At 44.9% G+C, this 23,493-nt stretch overlaps 1 protein-coding gene across 2 annotated transcripts in view; it reads right to left on the reverse strand.

Annotated features, from left to right (window-relative positions):
• CNKSR3 (CNKSR family member 3) overlaps nucleotides 1–23,114 on the reverse strand; it is a 102,878-nt gene extending 79,764 nt beyond the window's left edge. For both annotated transcript variants that reach the window (XM_003255497.4, XM_030809861.1), the window contains exon 1: nucleotides 22,493–23,114. In XM_003255497.4, coding sequence (XP_003255545.1) covers nucleotides 22,493–22,544 — 52 coding nt within the window. In that variant the 5' untranslated portion in view covers nucleotides 22,545–23,114. The remainder of the gene's footprint in view (nucleotides 1–22,492) is intronic.
• Between the last annotated feature and the right edge of the window lie 379 nt (nucleotides 23,115–23,493).

A 23,493-nucleotide genomic window follows, 5' to 3' on the forward strand; every position in this document is an offset into this window, starting at 1 on the left:
AAACAGATGTCATCCTTGACCATCTCAAGGACAAATGTTACCGCTACCATCACTTGGCTTTGAGATGAAAATAATGATTTTTAAAAGAGAAAAAAGAATGTTAACTACATGAAACAAAAAACAAACCAAACAACTCTAATCTTTACATCTTATCAACAGTATGTCACTTTCACTGTAAATTTAGATCTGTAAAGCGCAAACAAAACCAGCAATAACAACGATAAGATCTAAACTATGCAATCTGCTTTTATAAGAAAAGTAAGGTAGTCTTATAATGTTTTTATAATGTTATAGTTACTTAATTACCACCAAAGATGATAATTACCAACCTTAACCCACAAAATTGGTGTGAGATCTTTTGATGACAATTAAGTCATTATAACAGATGGATTTCACATCATTTACCACTCCCAGGAAGTCTACCACAGTTCCATTTAACAAGGCAGATTCTTCTTAGGTTTCTTCCTGAATTCCTAAGGTTGCTTATGGACATTTGTACTTTTTTATTTCTTTGTTACTAGGTACTCTTAGGAAATGTTCCTTTTCTCCTTAATTCATTAGATCATGATTTTAGGAGATGGAATTTCTACAGCATGACTGGAACATTACAAATCAAGTTAAAGTTCATTTTAAAATATGAAAAAGATACTAATACACATGCTGTCTTAAGGAAATATTTTTTCAATATTCATTCTAGGGATGGATCTTTTTAAAAGATAAAAGAAGAGAAATAAGAACACCCTCAGGATGTGAAAACAAAACCATTGATACCAAAAAAAAGTTGCAAAACAGAATTTCAATTTGCTAAAATATACAGATAAGGATGCTAAATTCAAAGTTAAAATAACAGCTATCCATGTCCTCCAAGAGATCATATACTCAGAAATCATGACTGGGGTCGGGGGTGACAGGAGCAGAAAAATTGGGACTGTGTTTTGAAAAGGTAACTATTAAAAACTTAAAATGTACCTTGTTAAATTACTTTCAAATCACATTCCACTGAATTCTAACTTTGGACTGTTGAAAATGGAAGCTTTCCCAGAACTGAGTGTACGTTTAACCCCAGGAATGATGCGACAACCTCAACCACATGAACAATCTGGAAAACGACACAGAGGGGAGGGTGAGTGGCCACACCCTTCAGAGGTGGGGTTTTGTGGGTTTGGGGTTTTTTTTATTCTGCCTAATCAATTCCCATTCATTTCAAGTATAACCTGTGTGGTCTTACAGGGTTCAGGAACTCAGAAATAAATACCCACATGGCTGCTTCTGGATCTGGTACAACAAATATATGATTCCCCTGGGCCTGTGTCTGAGATGCTCACTGTATGTATTTTTAAGATTTTGGTGTAAAGTCACCCTATTGCTGCTGGGCACGATGACTCATGCCTGTAATTCCAGCACTTTGGGAGGCCAAGGTGGGCAGATCACTTGATGTCAGGAGTTCAAGACTAGTCTAGGTAACACGGTGAAACCACATCTCAACTAAAAATACAAAAATTAGCCTGGCGTGGTGGCGCACACCTGTAGTCCCAGCTACTTGGGAGGCTGAGGCACAAGAATCGCTTGAACCTGGAAGGTGGAGGTTGCCATAAGCCGAGATGCCACCACCGCACTCCAGCCTGGGTGACCGAGTGACAGTCCATCTCAAAACAAACAAACAAACAAACAAAGGTCACTATTGTATATTAGCATATGGGCATAAATACTAATAAATACTAGGTACAGTGAAATCGGCGGATGAGCAGTGTTGTGTTGGAAATACTGGCCTATATTGTTTATCTTACATGTACCCTTCTTTGGGGGCGTGGGGTTGGGGAATCCTAACCCTCAGATGATTGATATTTCTAACCACTTCCAGAGAAAAAATTCCAACCAATGCTATGCTTTGGCTTATCCCACTAGAGTGAAGTCTCTGAACATATAAAGACTAAATTACGTACTGAGCTAGAAACAATTACTAATCATTCATCAGCAATGGGCAGCAGATCAGTTGATAACACAGAAAACACCCACAGCTCAAGGTGTGACCTCTGGGGAACACTCCCCTCCAAACTTCCGCCATCTGTGCTCCTCCGCCTTCCCCCACCCCAGTCTCCCTCCTTTCCATTCATCACGGCTCCCCTTTCCTCTCCCACTCCCTGTCAGCCCAAACTCCCATCTCTTTTTTTAGCTTAGGTCAATGTGTTAGTAGTTCCTTCTTTCTTTAATGAAGAGTTTTTAATGTTTTCTTATGCTTAACGTCAGCTCAGTTTTACATTTCACAGATCAAAGGAAATAAATACCCAGTAAGTCAAGTTCCTTTTTGCAAAGAGCCTTTAAATGACATTTCCCCTGGAGATCCAGGAGCTTCCCCTACAGTAGGGTGACTGGGCCACTGCAGGTCTAAAACCCAGTTAGTGCTACATCCCATTAAAGAGAGGACAGTGCCTGCCTGATAGAATTCTGAATCAAATAATGAGCATTAAAAAATAAATACACATGTATGCATATTTATATGTATCTAAGTATATATATGTATTTATGTATTATGCATGTATATATGATATAATATGTACATGTATATGTGTATTGTGTGTGTATATATGTATACAATATATCTAATATGTATAATGTATCTATTATATACGTGCACACACAATACATATATACAAATACACACACAGTTCCTCCACAAAGGAAGGCCACGAAAAGCTCTTCATTCTTTCCTTGGATCCCACCTGCTTGGAGACTTACAGAGGGGCTTGGTGATCTAACACCCCACCCCCAACTCTCCAGCCTCATCTGTTTCCATTCACCTCACAACAGATCCACCACATCGGCTTCTTTCAGTGGCTGACAAATGTCAAAATGTCATGCTGTCTCTTGCCTCCCAGTTTTCTGCCAAGAACATTCTCCTGCCCTAGACCTAGCTACCTCCTGCTCATCCTACAGGTCTCTATTTATTTTATTTTAATTTTTTTTTTTTTTTTGAGACGGAGTTTTGCTCTTGTTGCCCAGGCTGGAGTGCAATGGCATGATCTTGGCTCACTGCAACCTCTGCCTCCCGGGTTCAAGTGATTCTCCTGACTCAGCCTCCCGAGTAGCTGGGATTACAAGTGCCCACCACCATGCCTGGCTAATTTTGTATTTTTAGTAGAGATGGGGTTTCTCCATGTTGGTCAGGCTGGTCTTGAACTCCCGACCTCAGGTGACCCGCCCGCCTTGGCCTCCCAAAGTGCTGGGATTACAGGCATGTGCCACCATGCCCGGCTAATTTTGTATTTTTAGCAGAGATGGGGTTTCTCCATGTTGGTCAGGCTGGTCTCGGACTCCCGACCTCAGATGATCTGCCCGCCTCAGCCTCCCAAAGTGCTAGGATTACAGGCGTGAGCCACCATGCTCGGCTCATTTTGTATTTTTAGTAGAGATGAGGTTTCTCCATGTTGGTCAGGCTGGTCTTGAACGCCCAACCTCAGGTGACCCACCCGCCTCGGCCTCCCAAAGTGCTGGGATTACAGGCGTGAGCCACCATGCCCGGCTAATTTTGTATTTTTAGTAGAGATGAGGTTTCTCCATGTTGGTCAGGCTGGTCTTGAACTCCCGACCTCAGGTGACCTGCCTGCCTCGGCCTCCCAAAGTGCTGGGATTACGGGCGTGAGCCACCGTGCCCGGCCCAGGTCTCAATTTAAATGTCTCTTCTTCCAGGAAGCCTTCTCTTGCAGCACCCATTCGTAACTGCGAGAGATACTCCTCCCTCTGCACTTCTGTGACGCCCTGTAGCCTAAATGCCTGTTGATTTGTCTGTATTCCACTTAATTGAAGGCACCAAACAAAGACAGCCCCTGTCTTATTCACTGCACCTAGAAAAGAACTTGACAAACGGTAGGTGCTCAATAAACAGCTGGTGAATTCTATTTCAAGTTGACTGGTTTCTCTCCAGTTGCACCAGTTTTCCTGCTAATAAATGCCTTCCACCTAGGGTCTGTAGCAGACATGACATGTATATGATTTCACGGCATTCTGAATGTTTCAGATAAATCTTGAAAGATATAAAGGTAAATCATTAGTAACAAGGAATTCTTCCAAGGTTTTGGATCCGTCCATAACAAATCTTTTCTACTTCCATGGGTAAGTTATAGAATAACACCAAACTCAGAGAGAGAGCTATTTACTCATTTCCTGATCTTCATTTCCAAAACAATGTGAAAAAAAAAAATGAAGAGATAATTTCTGCTGAATAACTCTTCTCTGTAGAAGCCACCAGTACACAGTCATTCACTAAATGAATGGCATTGTCAGTATTAAAATAAGGGATTGTATAATCTACAGTGTCTGTTACCCAGTTCAGGGAGGGCATAACATGTTCCCATTTATCAGATATCTAGTTACCAAACAGCTGATTACAGATTTTAAAGGAATTAAAATAAAACGCATTCAGCATGAATGCATCCTGAGAAAACAAAGAGCTGTGTGCACTGAGGGAGGTTCTTCACGAGTGGGTGGTTTCTTAGGATGTTGATTCCTCTCCTCCTGTTTGTTCTTGAATTTACTCATCAGCTGTGTGTCCCACCAACCCACCAAAACCACCCAGTCAAGTTCACCAACCTGCACACAGCTAACTAGATACAGTAGTCATCAATTCTCAGTCATCCTCTCACTGATCTCATGGCAGTATTTGCCCCAGTTGATCACTACCTTGTTCTGGGAACAACTCCTTCGCTTGCCTCGGGCCATCACCCTCTCCTATTCCTCTTCCTACATGCTGGCAGCAACTTCACTGCAATCCTTGCCGGTTGCTCAGCTCGCAGATTTCTAAAGGCTGCGATGCCCTAGATTCCTTTCCTTGTCTCCCTACTCTCACTCACTTGGTGAGGTCATCCGGTCTCAAAGATTTAACACCATCGGCACCCCAATGGCCCGCAAATTTGTCTCCAGTATCAACCTTTCTGATTAATCCTAACACATATATCCCACCATCTCCCTCACTTGGTGGGTGAATGGGCGCCGCAAAATTAAAAGCCAGATCTTCCCAGCACTTTGCGAGGCCGAGGCGGGCGGATCACTTGATGAGGTCAGGAGTTTGGGACTAGCCTGGCCAACATGGTGAAACCCCATCTCTACTAAAAATACAAAAATTAGCCTGGCGTGATGGTGCATCATGTCTGTAATCCCAGCTACTAGGGTGGCTGAGGCAGGAGAATCTCTTGAACCCAGGGGACGGAGACTGCAGTGAGCAGAGATTGTGCCACTGCACTCCAGCCTGGGTGACAGAGTGGGACTCTGTCTCAAAAAAAAAAAAAGCAGATCTTTCCTTAACCTGCTTCTCCCACCTCTCAGGAGATGGCAACCCTATCCTTCCAATTCCTCGGACCAAACACTTCAAGGGTATCCTCTCACACTCAAGTTCAATCTCTCAGTAAATCCTACTGGCCTTTCAGAATACCCAGAACCTGGCCACCTCTCAATCTCTTTCATGTGACTATTGCCATGGCATCTGAACTGGTTCCCTGATCCCACTCTTGCACAGCCACCATTATCATTTTTAAATGTAAATCTGATAATACTTCTTGGCTCAGAGGCCCCCAGTAGCTCCCCAGAACACTGACGGTAAGCCAAAGTACTGATCAGGTCTCTAGGGCTCCACACCCTCAGCTTCCCCTTGGTCACGATGCCTCAGGAACACTGGCCGTCTCAGGACACATGCACTCGCTGTTCCCTTTGTCAAGAACATTCTTCCCCCATTAGCCACATTGCTCTGTGAAATCGTTCCCTGGTCACCCTAGTTAAAATTGCATCTCCACTCCTCCAAATCTACCTGTGGCCCTTCCCAATGGCATCTATCACATTCACGTGTTATGAATTTTACAATCATCTTTCTACCCTACCAGAGTATCAGCTCCGAGAAGATAGGGACTGCTGTCTCTTTCATTCATTGCCACATCCTCAGCTCTCAGAACAGTGCATGGCACACAGCAGGCACTCAGTAGATGTGTTTAATGAATGCACAGTGAATAGCAACCTTCTCCAGCCTTAATGGAGGTGCCAATTAACTGGGCACTTTAGTTAACAGGCAATGAGTGAAGGGAGTTGGAGTTAGCCTGTATTCATCCATTCTCACATTGTTATAAAAAACTACCTGAGACTGGGTAATTTATAGAGAAAAGTTTAGTTGACTCATAGTTCTGCAGGCTGTACAGGAGGCATGGTTGGGAGGCCTCAGGAAACTGACAATCATGTCGGAAGGCGAAGGGGAGGCAGGCACACGTGGCAGCAGCAGGGAGAGGGCACCAAGGGGAAAGTGTTACACTCTGTCAATCAATCAGATCTCGTGAGAACTCACTCACTATCACGAGAACACCTGGGGGAAATCTGCCCCCATGATCCAATCACCTCCCACCAGGTCCCTCCTCCAACACTAAGGATCACAGCTCGAGATGAGATTTGAGTGGGGACACAGAGCCAAACCATATCACAGCCCCTAATGTGTTCCAGGGACACTGAACTTCACTGAAAGCTTCACTTCCAGAGCTAGGTAGGATTAATAAGAAAGACAAGTGGCATCATTTCAGAATACCAGGTAAATTCGTGTATCAGTCTGTTCTAACACTGCTATGACAACATACCTGAGACTGGCTGGGTAATTTATAAAGGAAAGAGGTTTAATTGACTCACAGTTCCACATGGCTGGGGAGGCCTCAGGAAACTTACAATCATGGTGGAAGAGGAAGCAAACACGTCCTTCTTCACATTGTCAGGAAGGAGAAGAATAAGAGGCGAGTGAAGGGGGAAGCCCCTTATAAAACCATCAGATCTCATGAGAACTCACTCACTATCACGAGAATAGCATAGGGGAAACCGCCCCCATGATTCAATAACCTCTCGCCAGGGCCCTCCCATAACACATGGGGATTATGGGAACTACAACTCAAGATGAGACTCGGTTGGGGACACAGCCAAACTGTATAAGTGGGGTTTGTTTTAATTTTAAAATCAGACATGAGAAATTAGCAAGTTTTAATAGAACTGTCAAGGAAACAGAACACGGGGGAAGAGAAATACAAGAAAAATAACTTATAAGAAAAACAATCTATCATTTTATAGCTAATCCTATTAAGTAAAGGATTTATTAACCTAACCTGAGAGAAGGCATAGAAGAAATCACACCTACTTCTAAGGGCTTGTTGGGCCAATGATAAACAAGAAAACAGGCCACTCTTCCACCCTCTTCCTTCAGCACGAAACCTTGAAGAGCTCTACACACCCCTGTTCCTCCCCTGTCAGTATTCTATTCACCCTCTTGCCTTGGCAACCCTAAGGAGGCACAAATCCCAGGGAAGTGGCTCACCCACCCAAATAGCAACTGCAGCCAGTTATGGTAGCCAGAACTGCTTATCTCACCAAGCACTGGACAAGACTTCAGGGATTATGCCAAGATGTATTTTGCATTGATCAGCACTGATTTTAGATCTCCATTGACATGCTGTCCTGTAGGTCTCTAATCCTCTGATTTTATTTTGTAGTCGATGACTTAGGATGCGCTGTACAGAAATTAATTCTGGGTGCCATATTCATGTACATTGCATCATTTCACACTCAAGCTTGAGGACCTGAATTTCAACTAACACTGCCCTATTCTAGCACATTTCATGTGCCAGGCTGCATGATATTTGCACCTCATTACAAAATGACACAATTAGAATGCTATAATAAGAGAGGGCACTGCATTTTCTTAAATGTTTGAATCATGGAAGTATCTTTGTTGGTATCAAGGAAGATGTATCATCTACAAACTGGAACAGCGTTTGAGATTGGTATCTGTAAATTGTGCTCACTCTTAAATCCACATAGCAGCTCCTTCCCAGAATTCAACACTTTTTTATTTATTTATTTATTTTAGAGAGAGAGGTAGCTTTTGGGCTTTTCTGTCACCCAAACTGTAGTGCAGTGGTGTGATCATAGCTCACTGTAGCCTCGAACTCCTAGGCTCAAACAATCCTCCTGCCTCAACCTCTCAAGTAGCTGGGACTACAGGTGTGCACAACCACACCCACTCATTTTTAAATTTTTTTTTTGTAGAGACGGTGTCAGTATGTTGTCCAGGCTGGTTTTAAACTCCTGGCTTCAAGCCATCCTCCTGCCTCAGCCTCTCAAAGTGCTGGGATTACAGGCATGAGCCACTGTGCCCGGCCTCAACACATTTCTAATGATATGGCCACACTAAGTCACTGAGGCACAAAACCTGGACTTAAAGTTCTCCCTCTCACCACTCCCACGTGTATTCAGACCCTGCCAGGGCGCACAGAGTACTCCTGTGTGGCTCCTCTCTCTGCATCCTTCCACCACCTTTCGGTTCCGAGGCCTCTGCCTGAGTTCAGGCCCTTTCAACACTCACCAGGAGACAGGCCCAACAGCCACCTCCTCAACCCTCCCAATTGCCGCGGCTCTATCATCAAGACACCACCTTTCAAAGCTCTGTATTAGATCTCTATTATCTAGTGAATTCAGAACAAACTCCCTAAAAGTCAGTGTCTCACAAAGTGTGATTCACAGACCACCCCAAAAGATTTACCTGGCCACCTGTTAGACATGCAGCCCTTACTATACATGATGTTACCAGAATTTCTGGGAGTTAAAGCCAAGAACTGTTTCATCCTGACTAGTGACTCTAATGTCCACTAACAGCTAAGTACCCACACCCTAAATCTTGCATTCAAAAGACATGGCTAGACACATCTGGCTATGATGGACTAACATCTATCAAGCCAACCCCGACAAAACTAAAAAAGAAATAAAGACGAGCTGGCTGTTTGAAGGTAATAGAGAACAGCAAAGGCAACCAGGACTTGAGGGGTCACAACCCTGGAAAGACATGAAAGTGAATCCAACCTTCTCTCCCACATTTCCCTTTAAGGCTTTTCTGGTTCCACAGCAGCCCGGGGGAGAGGCCAGGCAGGAAGCAGCCAGGGCTCTGAGTACAGGAGAAGCACCATCTGATTGCTTTAATAAGAGCAAACAAGAGAATAAAGCCATCTTTCATTCTATCCTCTATAGATAACCAACGTGGGCATTTTGATGTATTTCCTTCTAGTTTTTTTTAAATATACAGTCATATAATCTCAGAATTTTAACATATGAGAGCATTAGAACCTAGAAACATTAAAGGACTACCCAAAGGTCAAATAGTCCCCATTAAATAGATTTTAAAATCCACCTTGTCCCATTTACAAGAGCCCAATCATATATTAAAGAGAAAAGAAGTAGATACGCTATTCTCTAGAATTTTGAGTGGTAAGATTGCAGGTTAAAATTAAGTAGATCGATGTGATTCATAATGCTAATATGTAAATGTTTTTCCCTTGTCCTCAAAACCTTTTATCAGGCCAAACTTACCTACCTAAGCGCCTCTAGGGGAGAGGTCAGGCTCTGGAATCAAATGCCTCTTGATTCAAACCCTATTTGCTATCTACACAAGCTCAGACATATCAGGGTTTGGTTTCCTTAACTCTAAGATGGAGATGATAAAAGCACCCGATTTCAAGTAAGCATTGTGAAGGCAAAATGAGGTAACGCACGAGAAGCCTTAGCAAGAGCCTGGCCCTTAAAGAATCGTGATAAAGGCCGGCGCAGTGGCTCACTCCTGCAATCCCAGCACTTTGGGAGGCTGAGGCAGGAGGATCGTTTTGAGCTCAGGAATTTGAAACCAGCCTGGGAAACATAATGAGACCTCGTTTCTACTAAAGTTCAAAAAAAAAAAAAATTAGTCCGGTGTGGTGATGCATGCCTGTGGTTCCTGCTACTTAGGAGGCTGATACGGGAGGATCTCTTGAGCCCAGGAGGTCAAAGCTGCAGTGAGCCCTGATTATGCCACTGCACTCCAGCCTGGGTGACAGAGGAAGACCCTGTCTCAAAAACAGAGAGAGAGAGAGAGAGAAATGCTATACATGTCAGCTGCTCACTGCTGCCTCCCTACTAAACTGCCAGCTTCCTGGACACGGATTTCATTTACACCTAACTCACCTGCATAATGTCCCTTTATGTCCCTAGCATAAAGCAGAGTAATTGCTATAAAAAAGGAAATCTGTACTTTTTTGGTTTTAGCTTTTAGAAAGGGTCTAATGGTTGAAATAAAAATCTAATGAAGGTTTATCAAAATGTCATCCACAATAAATATTTATGGTATGTTTATCTGTATATGTGTGTATATACACTTACATATCTATATAGCCTGTATACTTACAATGCAAACTGAAAGGCTACAATATTCTCCAGTATTTAAGAAGTTTTGTAAATTGTGTTTTGGGGTGAGTACTATTCTGGATTAAGAACTGAAGCTGGTGTGTTTCTTGTTTGTTTCATTTCCCGATGCAGAGCACCTTGAAGATGGAAAGAACCTTGAGTCAATAGATAACTTACTAATTTACACAGGACCCCACTAACCAGCACAGAGATCGGGGGCACACTCCCTACTTTAGGTGATATGTGAAAACTTTCTGTGCAAACACAAACAGCTCCCATCAGAGGCCAATATTATATAGCCATTATGGGGAGGTAAACTCAACCAAGAGAAGCCAAATTCCTGTTTTTACCCTGAAGAGTAACTATTCAGTGGTTTGCTGAGTACATCAGGGCATGAGTGTTTCTGGCTAAATAACACCTGCATGGAATTACATGTTGCAATTTTAGGAATAACGGAATTAGGTAAATAGGAAAAACAAATTATACATTAAAAAAGTTTACTGAATAGCTGATTAATTACTATGTAGCCAATTTTATTCACATCTTACAGGTACACTTCTCACTGGACAATTAACACCTGACATGGCTGTCCACAGAGGAAATTGCAAACTGGTCCATAGATATGTTTTGTTTGGTCTATGTCCAAAAAAAAGCTATAGACAATTTTGTGAACACTGGGAAATATCACACAGAAACCCAGATTTACAGCTTCATTTGACAAGAACAAAAAAAATGACAAAAATCAGAAGCTCTGGAAACTTTACAACCACAATCAGCAGAAACCAGACAACACATGGCTTTGGGTTTGCCGCAGTCTCCACCACTCCCTACAGTCACACGCCCCCACACTGCAACTTCTGACATTGCCTCCTGGCCCCCGTAGGCATCTGTGTTTGCAATTCCTGTTACAAGTCTCAGGGCCATTCCTGGTCTTTGGTATTCACTTCTGTAGTGTCTTTTTTATTCTGGACTCTCATCGGTTTTGCCAAAAGTACAGGTTCAAATTCCATCTACACTGATTCAACGTTCACAACGTCCACCTACTAAGATAAAAGAGCTTTTCGCTTTGAAATGCAACATGTTTGTGTCTCAGTATTTCTCTTTTCTGATTTTTCTTTCCCTCACTTCTCATCTCCATGCTTTGTTCAAAGCCAAAACCTGAGTGCTAAGTGAGGAAGCTCAACTATCTTCTCGCAATGGAGGGGAGGGGGTTACATTCTGCTCCCCTATTCGAGTCAGGTCTGGAAATTCCACATGAAAGCTAAACAGGTCCTTTCAGACCCATGAAACATGCCCCTCCTGTATGTTCCTGGGCTGAGCACTCACAGGGACACAACAGAAGGATGCCCTGGGCCTGGGGTTTAGCAGGTGGCTAAGAGCCCAAGGGGATACCAGCTTTAACTCTTCCCTGCCTATTCTGCAGAAAGGACACTTACAAGCCAAGGTGCATTACTCATCCACTTAAATATGTCACCACTGTCCTTACTGGAAACATTGTCTTTCTTAATCAGTCATTACGTATTAGCAAGAAACTGTCAACAGGCATTATGAGGAAGAGTCTGGCTTATATCACCTATTTCCATAGAGTCCACATGAGTGGTGTAGACCCCCGCTTCTCCCATTTTAGCCTGTACCAGAATTCTCTGAGGAGTCTGTTAGCCTCCTGGATCCCACCCCCAGAGTTTCTGATTCTGTGGGTCTGGGGTGGGGCCCGGGAATTTACATGTGCATGTTCCCGGGTGAGGCTGGTGTTGAAGAAGTGAGTTCAAGAACAATGGTGACAAGATGTTGAGACGCCCTGCATGTATGTGCCTGGGAAAGGGTCTCTTGAAAAGCTCGGTTTAAACACTCATTAAGTTTCTCTATTCCATGGTGCCAATCTCTGCTGGGTTTTTTTTTTTTTATTTGGAGTGTCCTTTTGGTAGAGACAGGGTCTCACTATGTTGCCCAAGTTGATCTCGAATTCCTGGGCTCAAGCCATCCTCCTGCCTCAGCCTCCCGAAGTGCTGGGATTATAGGCGCGAGCCACTATGCCCGGCCTGTCCATCTCTGACTTGATCCAAGTAAGAATGAAGAATTTCTCCAGCTCCAGGAAGGATTTTTCTTTAATCAGCTTTATGTAAAATTCTTCAAATTGGCCTAGGGGTGCTTAGAATCAAACCACTTCAAACCATGTGTCTCTAGGCATCTTACTAGCAAAGAGCATTTATGTTTTTTTAAATACTTATTAGTAACAATTTAAGGCTTTAGTGTACAGAGTCGTTTCCTAAATGCCACCCACAGTTGTGTCATCTGCTCATGGTTAGTTTAAGACTCCAGTTGGAATCCCTATTAAGATGGTGCTGACAACTTTAACAGGTGTTACATGAAGTCTGATCCACCCTACATATTAAGCTAGTTTTCCTCTATTTCAAAGATCTTATTCCAACTAGTATTTTGACTTGATTCTCCTGAAGACTTTGTAATATAAAATTACTGCGAGAACATGCAAAATTGTTCAATTAATGCATATGTAAGTAAAATTAGAAACACACAGACACACACACACACACACACACATCCACTCCCAAACCCAAAGCACTGAATTTCCCCTCTCCACAGATCTCTGAAGATAGGAAATAGAATGCTTCCTTTCACCAAAAGGTTATCCTCAGGAAAGCAGGATTCAGATTATCATAATCGCCGCCTTTTCTGATGGAAAGCACGTAGGGGGTTTTCCTCTGATGGAGCTGACAGACTGTCTCCTTTTGGGGGACTCACAGCTAGGTGTGAGCACGGGGTTAAGGTTTCCAGGTTATTTTATTATCAGCCTCCCTCCTTAAGTTCCCTCTCCCACTCCCTCCCCTCTATGGAGAAGCGATATATTATGTGTTTAAAACTATGCCCAGCTCTTGCTGAAAATTTCTCAAAATGCCATCTATTCCACCAAAAGTATGGGAGCTATAGTTTCTAAAGCAAAAATTAGGATAGTCTTTCAGTAGAGCAAAATATTTTAAGTCAGATATACCAGTTTCTTTACTCAAATACTTTAAAAGTTTTCACATAGAAAGCTTTCTAATTTCTACATCTTATTGATTCGCATTCTAAGGAACTGCTTTGCTTTAATAAACACAACCGCATTTGCCCTTCTAATCCCAGGTTTAAAAATGTTCAATCAGCCATTTGATGTCAAAGTAAACAAAGTAGGCTAAGTCCAATTTCACAAAAACCCCATTCATAGATGAATAAACAGCTTCAGAAACTAGCCCCAGCAAACAAAAAGTGCCAGAAAATAACAATGATAGGAACAAGGCAAAAAGACAGAGGGCGCTCTCTATTCTAAATGACCATCATACATGGCCAGAGAGGAGCCGGGGGGAGAGGAGAGCATCTACCTTAGCCCTGGCAGGAGGGGAAAGAATGAGCAGACATCCCAACTGCAAATATAATGTTTACATTACTGAGACTGGAAGCTGTCAATGACCCAACCGTAACTAGAACTTGGCTTCACAAAGGCAGGAACCACCAACACCTGAATCCAAGACACCATCGCCTCCAAAATACTGCAATGCCTTCCAGCTGGATTTCCTGAATTCATTTCTGCTCAAAAACCCTGACTGATCTTTCAACACAGAGATCAAATATTGTCACTCTCTGCTTTCCACTGCAACTATTAAAAAATAAAAAATAAAAAATTGCACCTCCCCAACCACGACTTGTAAGACCCTACATGATCTGGTCTCTGTGTGTCTCTCTCACCTGCTCTTCACCCACCACCCCCACCCTCGCTCTCATGACCCCACAACAACTTCCTTTTCTCAAACTTTCCAAGCCCGTTCACACCTCAGGGCCTCTGCATGAGTTATTCCCTCTCCTACAATGCCCTTCTCCCTAATTTTCTGATGGCTTGTTCCTTCCTACCATTCATGCCTAAATGTCACCTCTGAAAGGCTTCTCTGATGACTTCATCCAAAGAAGTCCCCCACCCAGTCCCTCTCCTTCACCTCTCTGCTTTATTTTCTGATTTATGCTTATCAGTAGAAATTTTCTTATTCATCTGTTTTGTGGTTGGTGATGGCGTTTGTCACCCACACATCTACCACACTAAAGCAGGGACTATGGATTCCCAGCACTTACAACAATACCTAAAACCGAGAAGGTTCCCCTAAGAACAGGGCGAAAGTGTCCAAGGAAACAATGAGAAGACGGAAGACGGACTTGATTTAACTTACCTCCTGTGTAACAACAAAAGGGTGAATGGAATTGTCATAAATTATTAATAAGCACATGAAGGGTGACAATCAGCCACAACAATATTAAACGTTAAAATAAAAATACCCCAATTACACCACCAGTTAACTTGAGTTATTATTGATCATGAATAATAAGTGGGTAAACACATATGCCATATGTTACGCAAGGGGCTTTCCCTGTATTTCTTCTTCTTTTTTTTTTTTTTTTTTTTTTTAAATGGAGTTTTGCTCTTGTCGCCCAGGTTGGAGTGCAGTGGCACGATCTCAGCTCACTGCAACCTCTGCCTCCCGGGTTCAAGAGATTCTCCTGCCTCAGTCTCCTGAGTAGCTGGGATTACAGGTGCCCACCACCATGCCCGGCTAATTTTTTTTTTTTAGTAGAGATGGGGTTTCACCATGTTGGCCAGGCTGGTCTCAAACTCCTGACCTCAGGTGATCCACCCGCCTCAGCCTCCCAAAGTGCTGGGATTACAGGCGTGAGCCACCGCACCCGGCCTCCCACACTTGTTGGTTAGGAAGGAACTAGAAGGCACCACCTGGATAGAGGAGGAACCGGGGACGGGACAGGACCACAGAACAGAAGCTAGTGAAGCCTGGTCCCGGCTCCTCACCTCTGGACCTTGGACAACTCATTTCACTTCCAAAAGCCTCCTCCATGCTGCTCATCTGCAGTGGAAACTGCCTTCCTGTGCATCTCCAGGCTTCAGAAGAGTCAAATGAGAACAAATGCAGAAGTGCCCTGCAGAGCTCATGAAAATAACATCTGATTTTTTCACTTAAAGCCTACATAATGGGTAAGCCAGTGATGACACACCAGAAATAGCATAAATGAGAGGAAAGAGAGAAAGCAAGGCAAGAACGCTCAGGTCCAGGAGCTAGAAGACAACACGCTGGGTGAAAAGAGAGGCAGTGACACAGGCACGGGGACACAGACGGGAGGGCCCCTCTCGGTTCCTCACAATAAGGGGAATGCACAAAGGAGCTGGAGCAGGAGTTGTCACTTGCCAATCTCCATGGATAAAGGATGGAGATACCCCAGTCTCAGTGCAACTCATATATTTGTGCCAAGTTTTTAGAACTGCCATGGTTATTTATTCCTGAAATGACATTTGGTGTCATTTCCCATCAACAATAAAATCTCCACCAAAAGTCAGTTAAGTGTGGTAAACCCCATGTGCTCACCAACTATAGGATGGTGTGACTAGCCAAAAGCCCATCTCATCCTCCTAGGTCCTACTGAGGATCCTGAGAACAAACTTCAACCACAGTGACCACTGACCACCCCACAACTCCCTTCTTACTACTTGTGTTAAAGATTTTTTTTAAAAGCGGGGCAGCAGGTGGTCTGAGCATGGTGGCTCCCATCTGTAATTCCAACACTTTGGGAGACCGAGCCGGGAGGATCACTGCAGACCAGGAGTTCCAGACCAGCCTGGGCAATACCACAAGACCCATCTCTACAAAAAAATTTTTTTTAATTAGCCAGGTGTGGTGGCATGTGCCTGTGGTCCCAGCTACTTGGGAGGATGACACAGGACGATCACTCAAGCCTCAAGCCCTGGAGTTTGAGGCTAAAATGAGCTATGATCGTGCCACTGCATTCTAGCCTGGGCAACAGAGCAAGACCCTGCCTCTCATTAAAAAAAAAAAAAAGGCTGTTATAAGGACTCTTCAAGGAATAAGGAAGAAATCTCAAAGGAAATGTCTCATTTATTTTGCTAAGAATTGCCTGATGCTGTTGCCAGGTGGTGCTTATAAATATAAGCACACACCGTTAAGACTGCTTTTTTACTTCAATTAGTGGCGAAGTCAAGCCTTCTCAAATTAAGTGTCATCACTCCAGAATGTAAATGAAACAGCTGGAGTACATACCAGACCAAATAGCCCAATACTACAATAGCAGGACTCCAGCAAAGTTTGAAAACACATTTGCAGCTACGTGCCAGAACAGTGCTTCTCTAATTGTGATGGGTGCACGAATTGCCAGGGGATCTTATTAAAATGCAGATTCTGACTGAGCAGGCCCAAGCTTCTGCATCTCTAACAAGCTCCCAGGTGATGCTGAAGTTGCTGGTCACAGACCAGGTGCCAGACGGGGGCCAACAGTTGACAGCAAAAATCGTCCTATGCCATGCTCACCGCAAGCCCAGGTACTATTTTTTAAAAGCGAGGAAATATGGCTCAAACTAATTTACCCAAGGGAAGTTCATGATATTTGCAAGAGGCATTTATCACTCCGCTAGTCAAGAACCCTCCTGATCAGCTGCAAGTTCTGCCCTGGATCCTCTGACCAGCTGGTAAACAGCGGAGAAATCTCTTTGACACCGAAAGGTGCCCCTGGATGATAAGAATACACCTTATGAAAGACTTGACTGCTCAGAGAGAACAGTTTGTGTCCTGGAGCTATAGGAAAAAGGAAGAGAGAAAGCAGTAAAAACAAGGAGTAGAAATTTATGGAGAGCTTACATATGATCACACAGTCAAAAGCAGAACTGGGATACAAACTAAGTCCGGCTCCAGAGCCCATGCTCTGAACCACTCAGCTCCACCCCCTGGTACAAGTCATCAAAGTGACAAAGTGATGGAGTACAGGAGAGCCCCAAAGAGACCACGACTAATAATTACGGGACTCTGAGCAAATTCTCTCTGCTTCAGTTTCCTTAATATGGGCTAGAAATTATTCATACACCTCACTGGGTTTTCTAAGGATGAAATCAAAGAGGCTGGACAGGTGCAATGTCTCACATTTGTAATCCCAGCACTCTGGGAGGCTGAGGTGGGAGGATCACTTGAGCTCAGGACAAGATCAGCCTGGGCAACAGAGTGAGACCCCATCTCTGTATTAAAAAATAATAATAATAAAGAATTTTTATAATGAGAGAGCCTAAATAAAGCACTTAGAACGGCATCTGCCAAGATAATAAATGCATCAATCAATGTTTTTCTGTTATTAAGAGAATTTTATCACTGGAGTGCAGGAGAGAGAATGGAACCAAGGAGAGGGTGGAATGAAGAGCTTTTCTGAACTATGGCCAAACGGTAGACCTACAGCTGCTAAAAGAAAAAGGCCTCCCTTTCCCAGGGACCACAGAGGCTAAAAGAAAAGGTATAACCTAAACTGGAATCAAGATACAGAAAGAACTGCCTCTGTCTGGACGGCAGCAGGAAGGGCCTAACAGTGCAAGGTAGTACATTGCAGTTGACCTGTGATATATCAGATCTCTATAGTTAACTTGGAAATTCCAGCCTTTCCATGACCAAATAGTGAAGCACCTTAAGACTGCTATGCGTCATAAACAAATAGACATGACAGGGAAAGAGCAGGGCCCGTGGCTTAGACCTTGAGCAAGAAAGCCCCCTTTTCTCTTGGTTGGTGATGGGGACTGCTACCAACACTAGCAGCACCAGAAGCTGGCCAGAGAGACTTCTGTCCTGGGACCAAAGCTGGGTTTTAGAGATGTGCTGACTCAACTACACAATTTTTTTTAATATTATTATTTTTTGAGAGGGAGTCTCACTCTGTCACCCAGGCTAGAGCGCAGTGGCGCTATCTCGGCTCACTGCAAGCTCCGCCTCCCGGGTTCATGCCATTCTCCTGCCTCAGCCTCCCAAGTAGCTGAGACTACAAGTGCGCACCACCACGTCTGGCTATTTTTTTTTTTTTTGTATTTTTTTTAGTAGACACAGGGTTTCACCATGTTAGTCAGGATGGTCTCGATCTCCTGATCTCATGATCCACCCACCTCGGCCTCCCAAAGCGCTGGGATTACAGGCATGAGCCACCATGCCCGGCCAACTACACAATTATTGAGAGCCTACCCACTCTGGGCTGATCAACAGCCAAGGCTAGGACAGTTCTGCTGGGACAACCAGTCCCACTTCTTCCTCGTTGAAGGCACTCCCCAGTGGCCTTAAAGCAGAAACACGACTTGTGGTAGCTGCATTTGACAATGAAATTTCTCATATTTAAATCGAGCTTAGAGAAAAAGACCTCATATAAGTTCAGATTTTGACCTAAGAAGATTGAACAGGAATGAAGATATAATGCTATTTCTAAAACAGGGCTAGATATAAGTAGGGAATGTGGCACATGTCTACTCTAAGAACTGAGCTATGAAAATCAGTGCATGTAAATCCTTGTTGCCTGCCTACCAATATCTATTCTCCCCTTTTTCCTTTCTGACCAAACTCCGAGTTTTTTTCAGGGCCACAATGTACCAAACTTAAAAAAAAAAAGGAAGGGAAAAAGCAAAAAGGGAAGAAGCAATGAAAAGGAAAAGAAAGGAAAGGAGAGGAAAGGGAAGGAAGGAAGGAAGGGAGGGAGGGAGGGAGGGAGGGAAAGAGGGAGGGAGGAAAGAGAAAGGAGAAAAGAAACAAAAGAAGGAAAAAGAAAGAAATTATAGCAACCAGCCTTCTTTGCTGCATGAGGTGGCCATGTGACATTTCTGGCACCTGAGATGTAAACCAGGTCACTTGATAGTTTTTCAAAGAACTCTTTAAAGGGGAAGACTTGGCTGCTACCTGTCTTCTGTCTTCCATGAGTCTCCCTTCTGCCTGGAATAGGAAGACAATCGTGCAGGAGCCGCCACCTTGCACTGAAGCATTAAGTATGAAAAGGAACACCATGTGCCAGGCCATACCCTACGCCATGTGCTACGAATGGCTGAACAAGATGGCAGCGCCATGGAACCCCCTGATTTGGTTAACCCACTGGGTTTTCTGTTATGTGCGGCTAACCCTACATATTGTAAAAAATCATTTGCTTTGCAAAGGCCTTTACTAAACTGACTGGCAAGGCGCCATGAACTAGGAATTAATTTGACTTACAAATAACTTTCTGACATGAACTAAAGATAGAGAATAACACAGACATATACTGGATGAGTGTCCTCTGCTACCATATGCTATTCAGACTGAATCCTGAAGTTCCATTCATAAATGTAAAGATTCTCGTTGTGGTCTAGGTGTGGCCTTGGGAAGACACTCCTGAGAAAATGGAGTGGAGTGAAAGCCAAACCACCTGCTCTGCTGGGTGACATCGGTCAATCTCTGTGTGACTTGGTTTCCTCAACTGCAAAATGGAAATAACTGTTCCTACCTCAAAGGTGGTTGTGCCTATTAAATGAGCTGATATTTGTACAATGCTTAGACATGTGCCTGATACACGGCTTAATAATGACTGAGGATCCACTAACATTATGGTAAAATTGGGGACAGTGCAGCTAAACATTAATAATATAAGCCAGACAGATTAATTCATTCTGTAGACAGCAACTTCTTTCCTAAGGCACACGTCTGTCAAATAACAAGAAGGTGAGCTCCAGCTGTCGACTGTGGCCAGGTTTAGACAGTTTTAAATCTAAGGCCTTCTATGGTTCTCATAATTGCCCTACCCAGATTCATGCAATACCAAGAGTAGCAAAGTCTACGTGAAGAGCTGATTATCAGTAGCATGTATTTATAAAATAAAGGTTGGGTAAAGAGATTAGCAAAGAGCACTAAAAATAGTCCTATAAGCAAACAAGCTTTTGTAAGTCGATAGTTCGTTAAAAAGTCAATACTTGAGCATCATTATTATGAGAAATATTCAAGTAATGGGTCATGCAACTTGGAAGATTGCGGCCTCTTATCATCTTAGCCATCTTTTTTAGATTCGAACACAGAAAGTATCCAGGTCTTTCTACTAGGCTGTATTTCAGGGTCCAAAAGGGCACTGGCATTTTGTATAACGTAGCCAAGTGCCAACCACAGGTATGTAACCTAGTAAGTATCGTAGGTGTTGGGCCAGCCATAGGTGTTCTTTCAGGTCAGGAGAAAACTTTTCCTAGATGAAAGTAACTCAACTAACTCATAACTCAACTGGATAACAAAAACATTTAAATACTCAACAAACATAACGGGATGTGATTTTACACTTCTCCTTTTCCAATCCCAAGAGGGACAAAAAAAAAAAAAAACAGACACAAATCTTGAGGGTGTGAAGATCTCACTCCATAATCTTCCTGTGTGCCTGTTACCATTTTTCTGATTGTACATTATCAACTAAGCTGGCAGAGGCTCAGAAAAGCCAGGGTGATAAGATGTAACCCTTTCTTTCCGCTACAGCAGCACTGTCCAATAGAAATATAATGGAAGCCACAAATGTGAGCCCTGTGTAATTTTAGATTTTCTAGGGGACATATGTAAGAAGGTAAAAATAAACAGGTGAAGTTTATTTTAGTAATATGTTTTATTTAACCTATCAAAATACTATCATTTCCACATGTAATAGAAAGCATTAAGATATTTCATGTTCTTTTTTTCATACCAAGTCTTCAAATGCCATGTGTATTTTAGACTTACAGCACATTGCAATTCTAACCAGCCGCATTTCAAGGGCTGGAGAGCCACAAGTGGTACTGGTTACTAAGTTGGACAGAGCGGCTCTAGAAGTCAACAGTAGCTGAAATTTGCAGTGTCTCAAGTTGGCTCTATGAGGGACATACAGATAAAATAGATATGAACTCAGTTTCAGCAAGTTGCCAGCCTAGGGAATTTGGTAGCATCCTGAATGGAGGAACACACCTCATTTCAAGCTAGCGTGGGCATGGATGGCTTTTAAGCTCATGCTTCCTACCAAGTACTGGCAATGCCACTTACCCTTTACCCAGGGAAACCTAGTCACCAACGCAAAAGCATGTGTTGTTTTTAGCTTCATTTTATATAGGAGTCCAGGAAATTCTGCTCACTTGACAAACCCGTTCTCAAGGAGTTCTCCCAGAGGAGCAGGAAATGGTCAGACATACCCACTGACACACCCCACACACCTCGGACATCCTATTCCACGTGGTCTATGCGTAAGTCACAGGCGTGAGAAATGAGATGTAGCGGTGATCAGTTTTCAGTATGCTGCAGCCATGGGTGGGACGGTTTGAAAGATGACCTGGTCTTACCAGTATTACCTACCTCACAGGCTTACTGTGATGACCAAGGACAATAACAGAGCTCTTAGCAAACTGTAAAGCGCTATACAATTCTAGTTACTACTGAGAAAGAACACCATTCCTCACCTGGAAGAGCAGATAGAAAAACAAACAGTAACTTGAAACAGAGATGTCGTTGGGGGTGGGGGGGGGGGGGGGAACACGAAAATACAGATTGTTCTTGGTGGATTTTGTTCTCTTGAAAGTACAGAAAAAGGTTGAGTAAACTCTAGTACCTTTCCCTCGAAATCGTGGGAGACATCGAAAAGTAAGCGAGCCAGCTAGGAGGACAAGCTTCTACCTCTGCTCGTTCCCCCCACCCCACCCCCACCGCCCCAGCCCCATTGCCTTCCCCATCCCAAATATTGTATGAATCAAAGTGGTTCCAAACAATTAGATTTCTCCTTCCCAGTGCTTACATGTGGCCTGAAAATGCAGCGCCACCGGGGATACTGGCGCCTCCCGGAGCAAAAGTCACTGCCTCCCGGGGAGTCCTGACTCGAGGTTTCTCTCCGGCGCAAATGCCACGGTGTTGGCTCTTGCGCGGCCCTCTGGCCTTCTCCAACAAAAGCAGACATGCTCAGCGACCCGCCGGAGTCCCCTCCTCTACCTGTCCGACTGCCCTGTCACGCCTGCGGACGGCTCTGGGCAGGCGGCATGGACGAGGTCCGGCGGGAGTCACCCACACAAAGGCGCCTTGTGCCTCTGCGCTCGGGCCCCCGGGTCGCCGGGCACCGCACCGGGGCCAGGCAGGGAGAACGCCCCCCGGCCCGAGTGCCGAGTCCCGAGATCGGCATCCCCAGCCCTCAACCGCCACAGAAAGGCCACCCCTACTCCCTGGTTTAAAGATGGGGCTCCCCTCGGCTTGCCACAATCCGCACCCCGGAAAGGAAGAGCTCAGAGCAGGTACGAGAGATAGGAGCGCACAGGCCACTCAGCAGAAGTTTGCATTGCCACCGGGCTGTGCCCTCACCGCTTCTCGCCGGGAGGAAGGGCCAAGCACCCCCTTCCTCAGCTCCCCGCCCGCCCCATCCCCGAGGCTGGAGGACTCTGGAACCCCCCCCGCCAAGGCCCGCGCACCTCTAGTCCAGTCCACCACTTGTTTGGGGCTCCACTTGGTCACGGGTTCCATGGTAAACTGCTTCGCCTCTCGCTGGGCTGGAGAGTCGGAGATAAAGTGCTGCTGCCTGCGCTCCGGTGCCCCTTCCCGGGAGGGCGCGCCGCGGCTGCTCCCCTGCGCCCGAGCGACTCCGTCAAGGCTGCATGGCCGCGGTCAGCGGGTCGTCCCAGCGCGGCTCCGCCAGGGGAGCCTGGTCCTCTCCCTCCAGCTGCCACAGTCCAGCTGCAGCTCCTCCTTCCCCCACCGCCGCCGGGATCCCGGGCACAGCTGCTGCTCCCGAGAGACGGCAGCTGCAGGCACGCCGGGCTCCGACCCCAGACCCCTGGCCTCGGCTCGGCACGGGAGCCTCCCGACCCGGGACCACTTCCTCGGGTCTCCCGAGGCGCTATCAGTTCTCCCACGGCCCGTCTTCTGGCCTGCTGGCTCTCCGGGGTCCCCGCTTCGCGAGCGCCGGCGTCCCGGAGCCTTCCCGGCGCAGGTCCCACCTCCTGCGCCGCCCTCCCGTGCTGCCCTGGCAGGGCCGAGCGCAGAGCGTGCGCGCTCGGGTTGCAAAGTTTCAGCTCCGGTTGCTGCAAACCGAATAAAAGAGAGGGCGGGGCCGAGAGGCCAGGGAAACTCGTGGGAGTGGGCGGGTCCGCCCGAAGCGGCCGACTCCGGTTACTTTCCCTCTCTAAGCGGGTCCGGCTGACACCCGTAGCGTCCCGGGCCCTGCTTTGCTTTTCAAGGGGCGGGTTGTAGATCGCGCGCGCACCCTGGAGAGCCCGCTGGCTTGTGTGAGGCCCTGGCCCTGTGGGTAGCAGAACACTCTGTCTCGCTGTGAGCAACAATACACTAAAAAAAAAAAAAAAAAAAGGAAAGGGAAAAAAAGTAAGATCTGCATGTTCTGTTCATTTTAAATGCTTTATATCGTAATACTACTCTGCCATTAAGCCGTCATTTTAGGTTTCTTAAAGTAGAACAA

This window comes from Nomascus leucogenys, chromosome 3 (assembly GCF_006542625.1).
Source record: "Nomascus leucogenys isolate Asia chromosome 3, Asia_NLE_v1, whole genome shotgun sequence".
NCBI lineage: Eukaryota > Metazoa > Chordata > Mammalia > Primates > Hylobatidae > Nomascus > Nomascus leucogenys.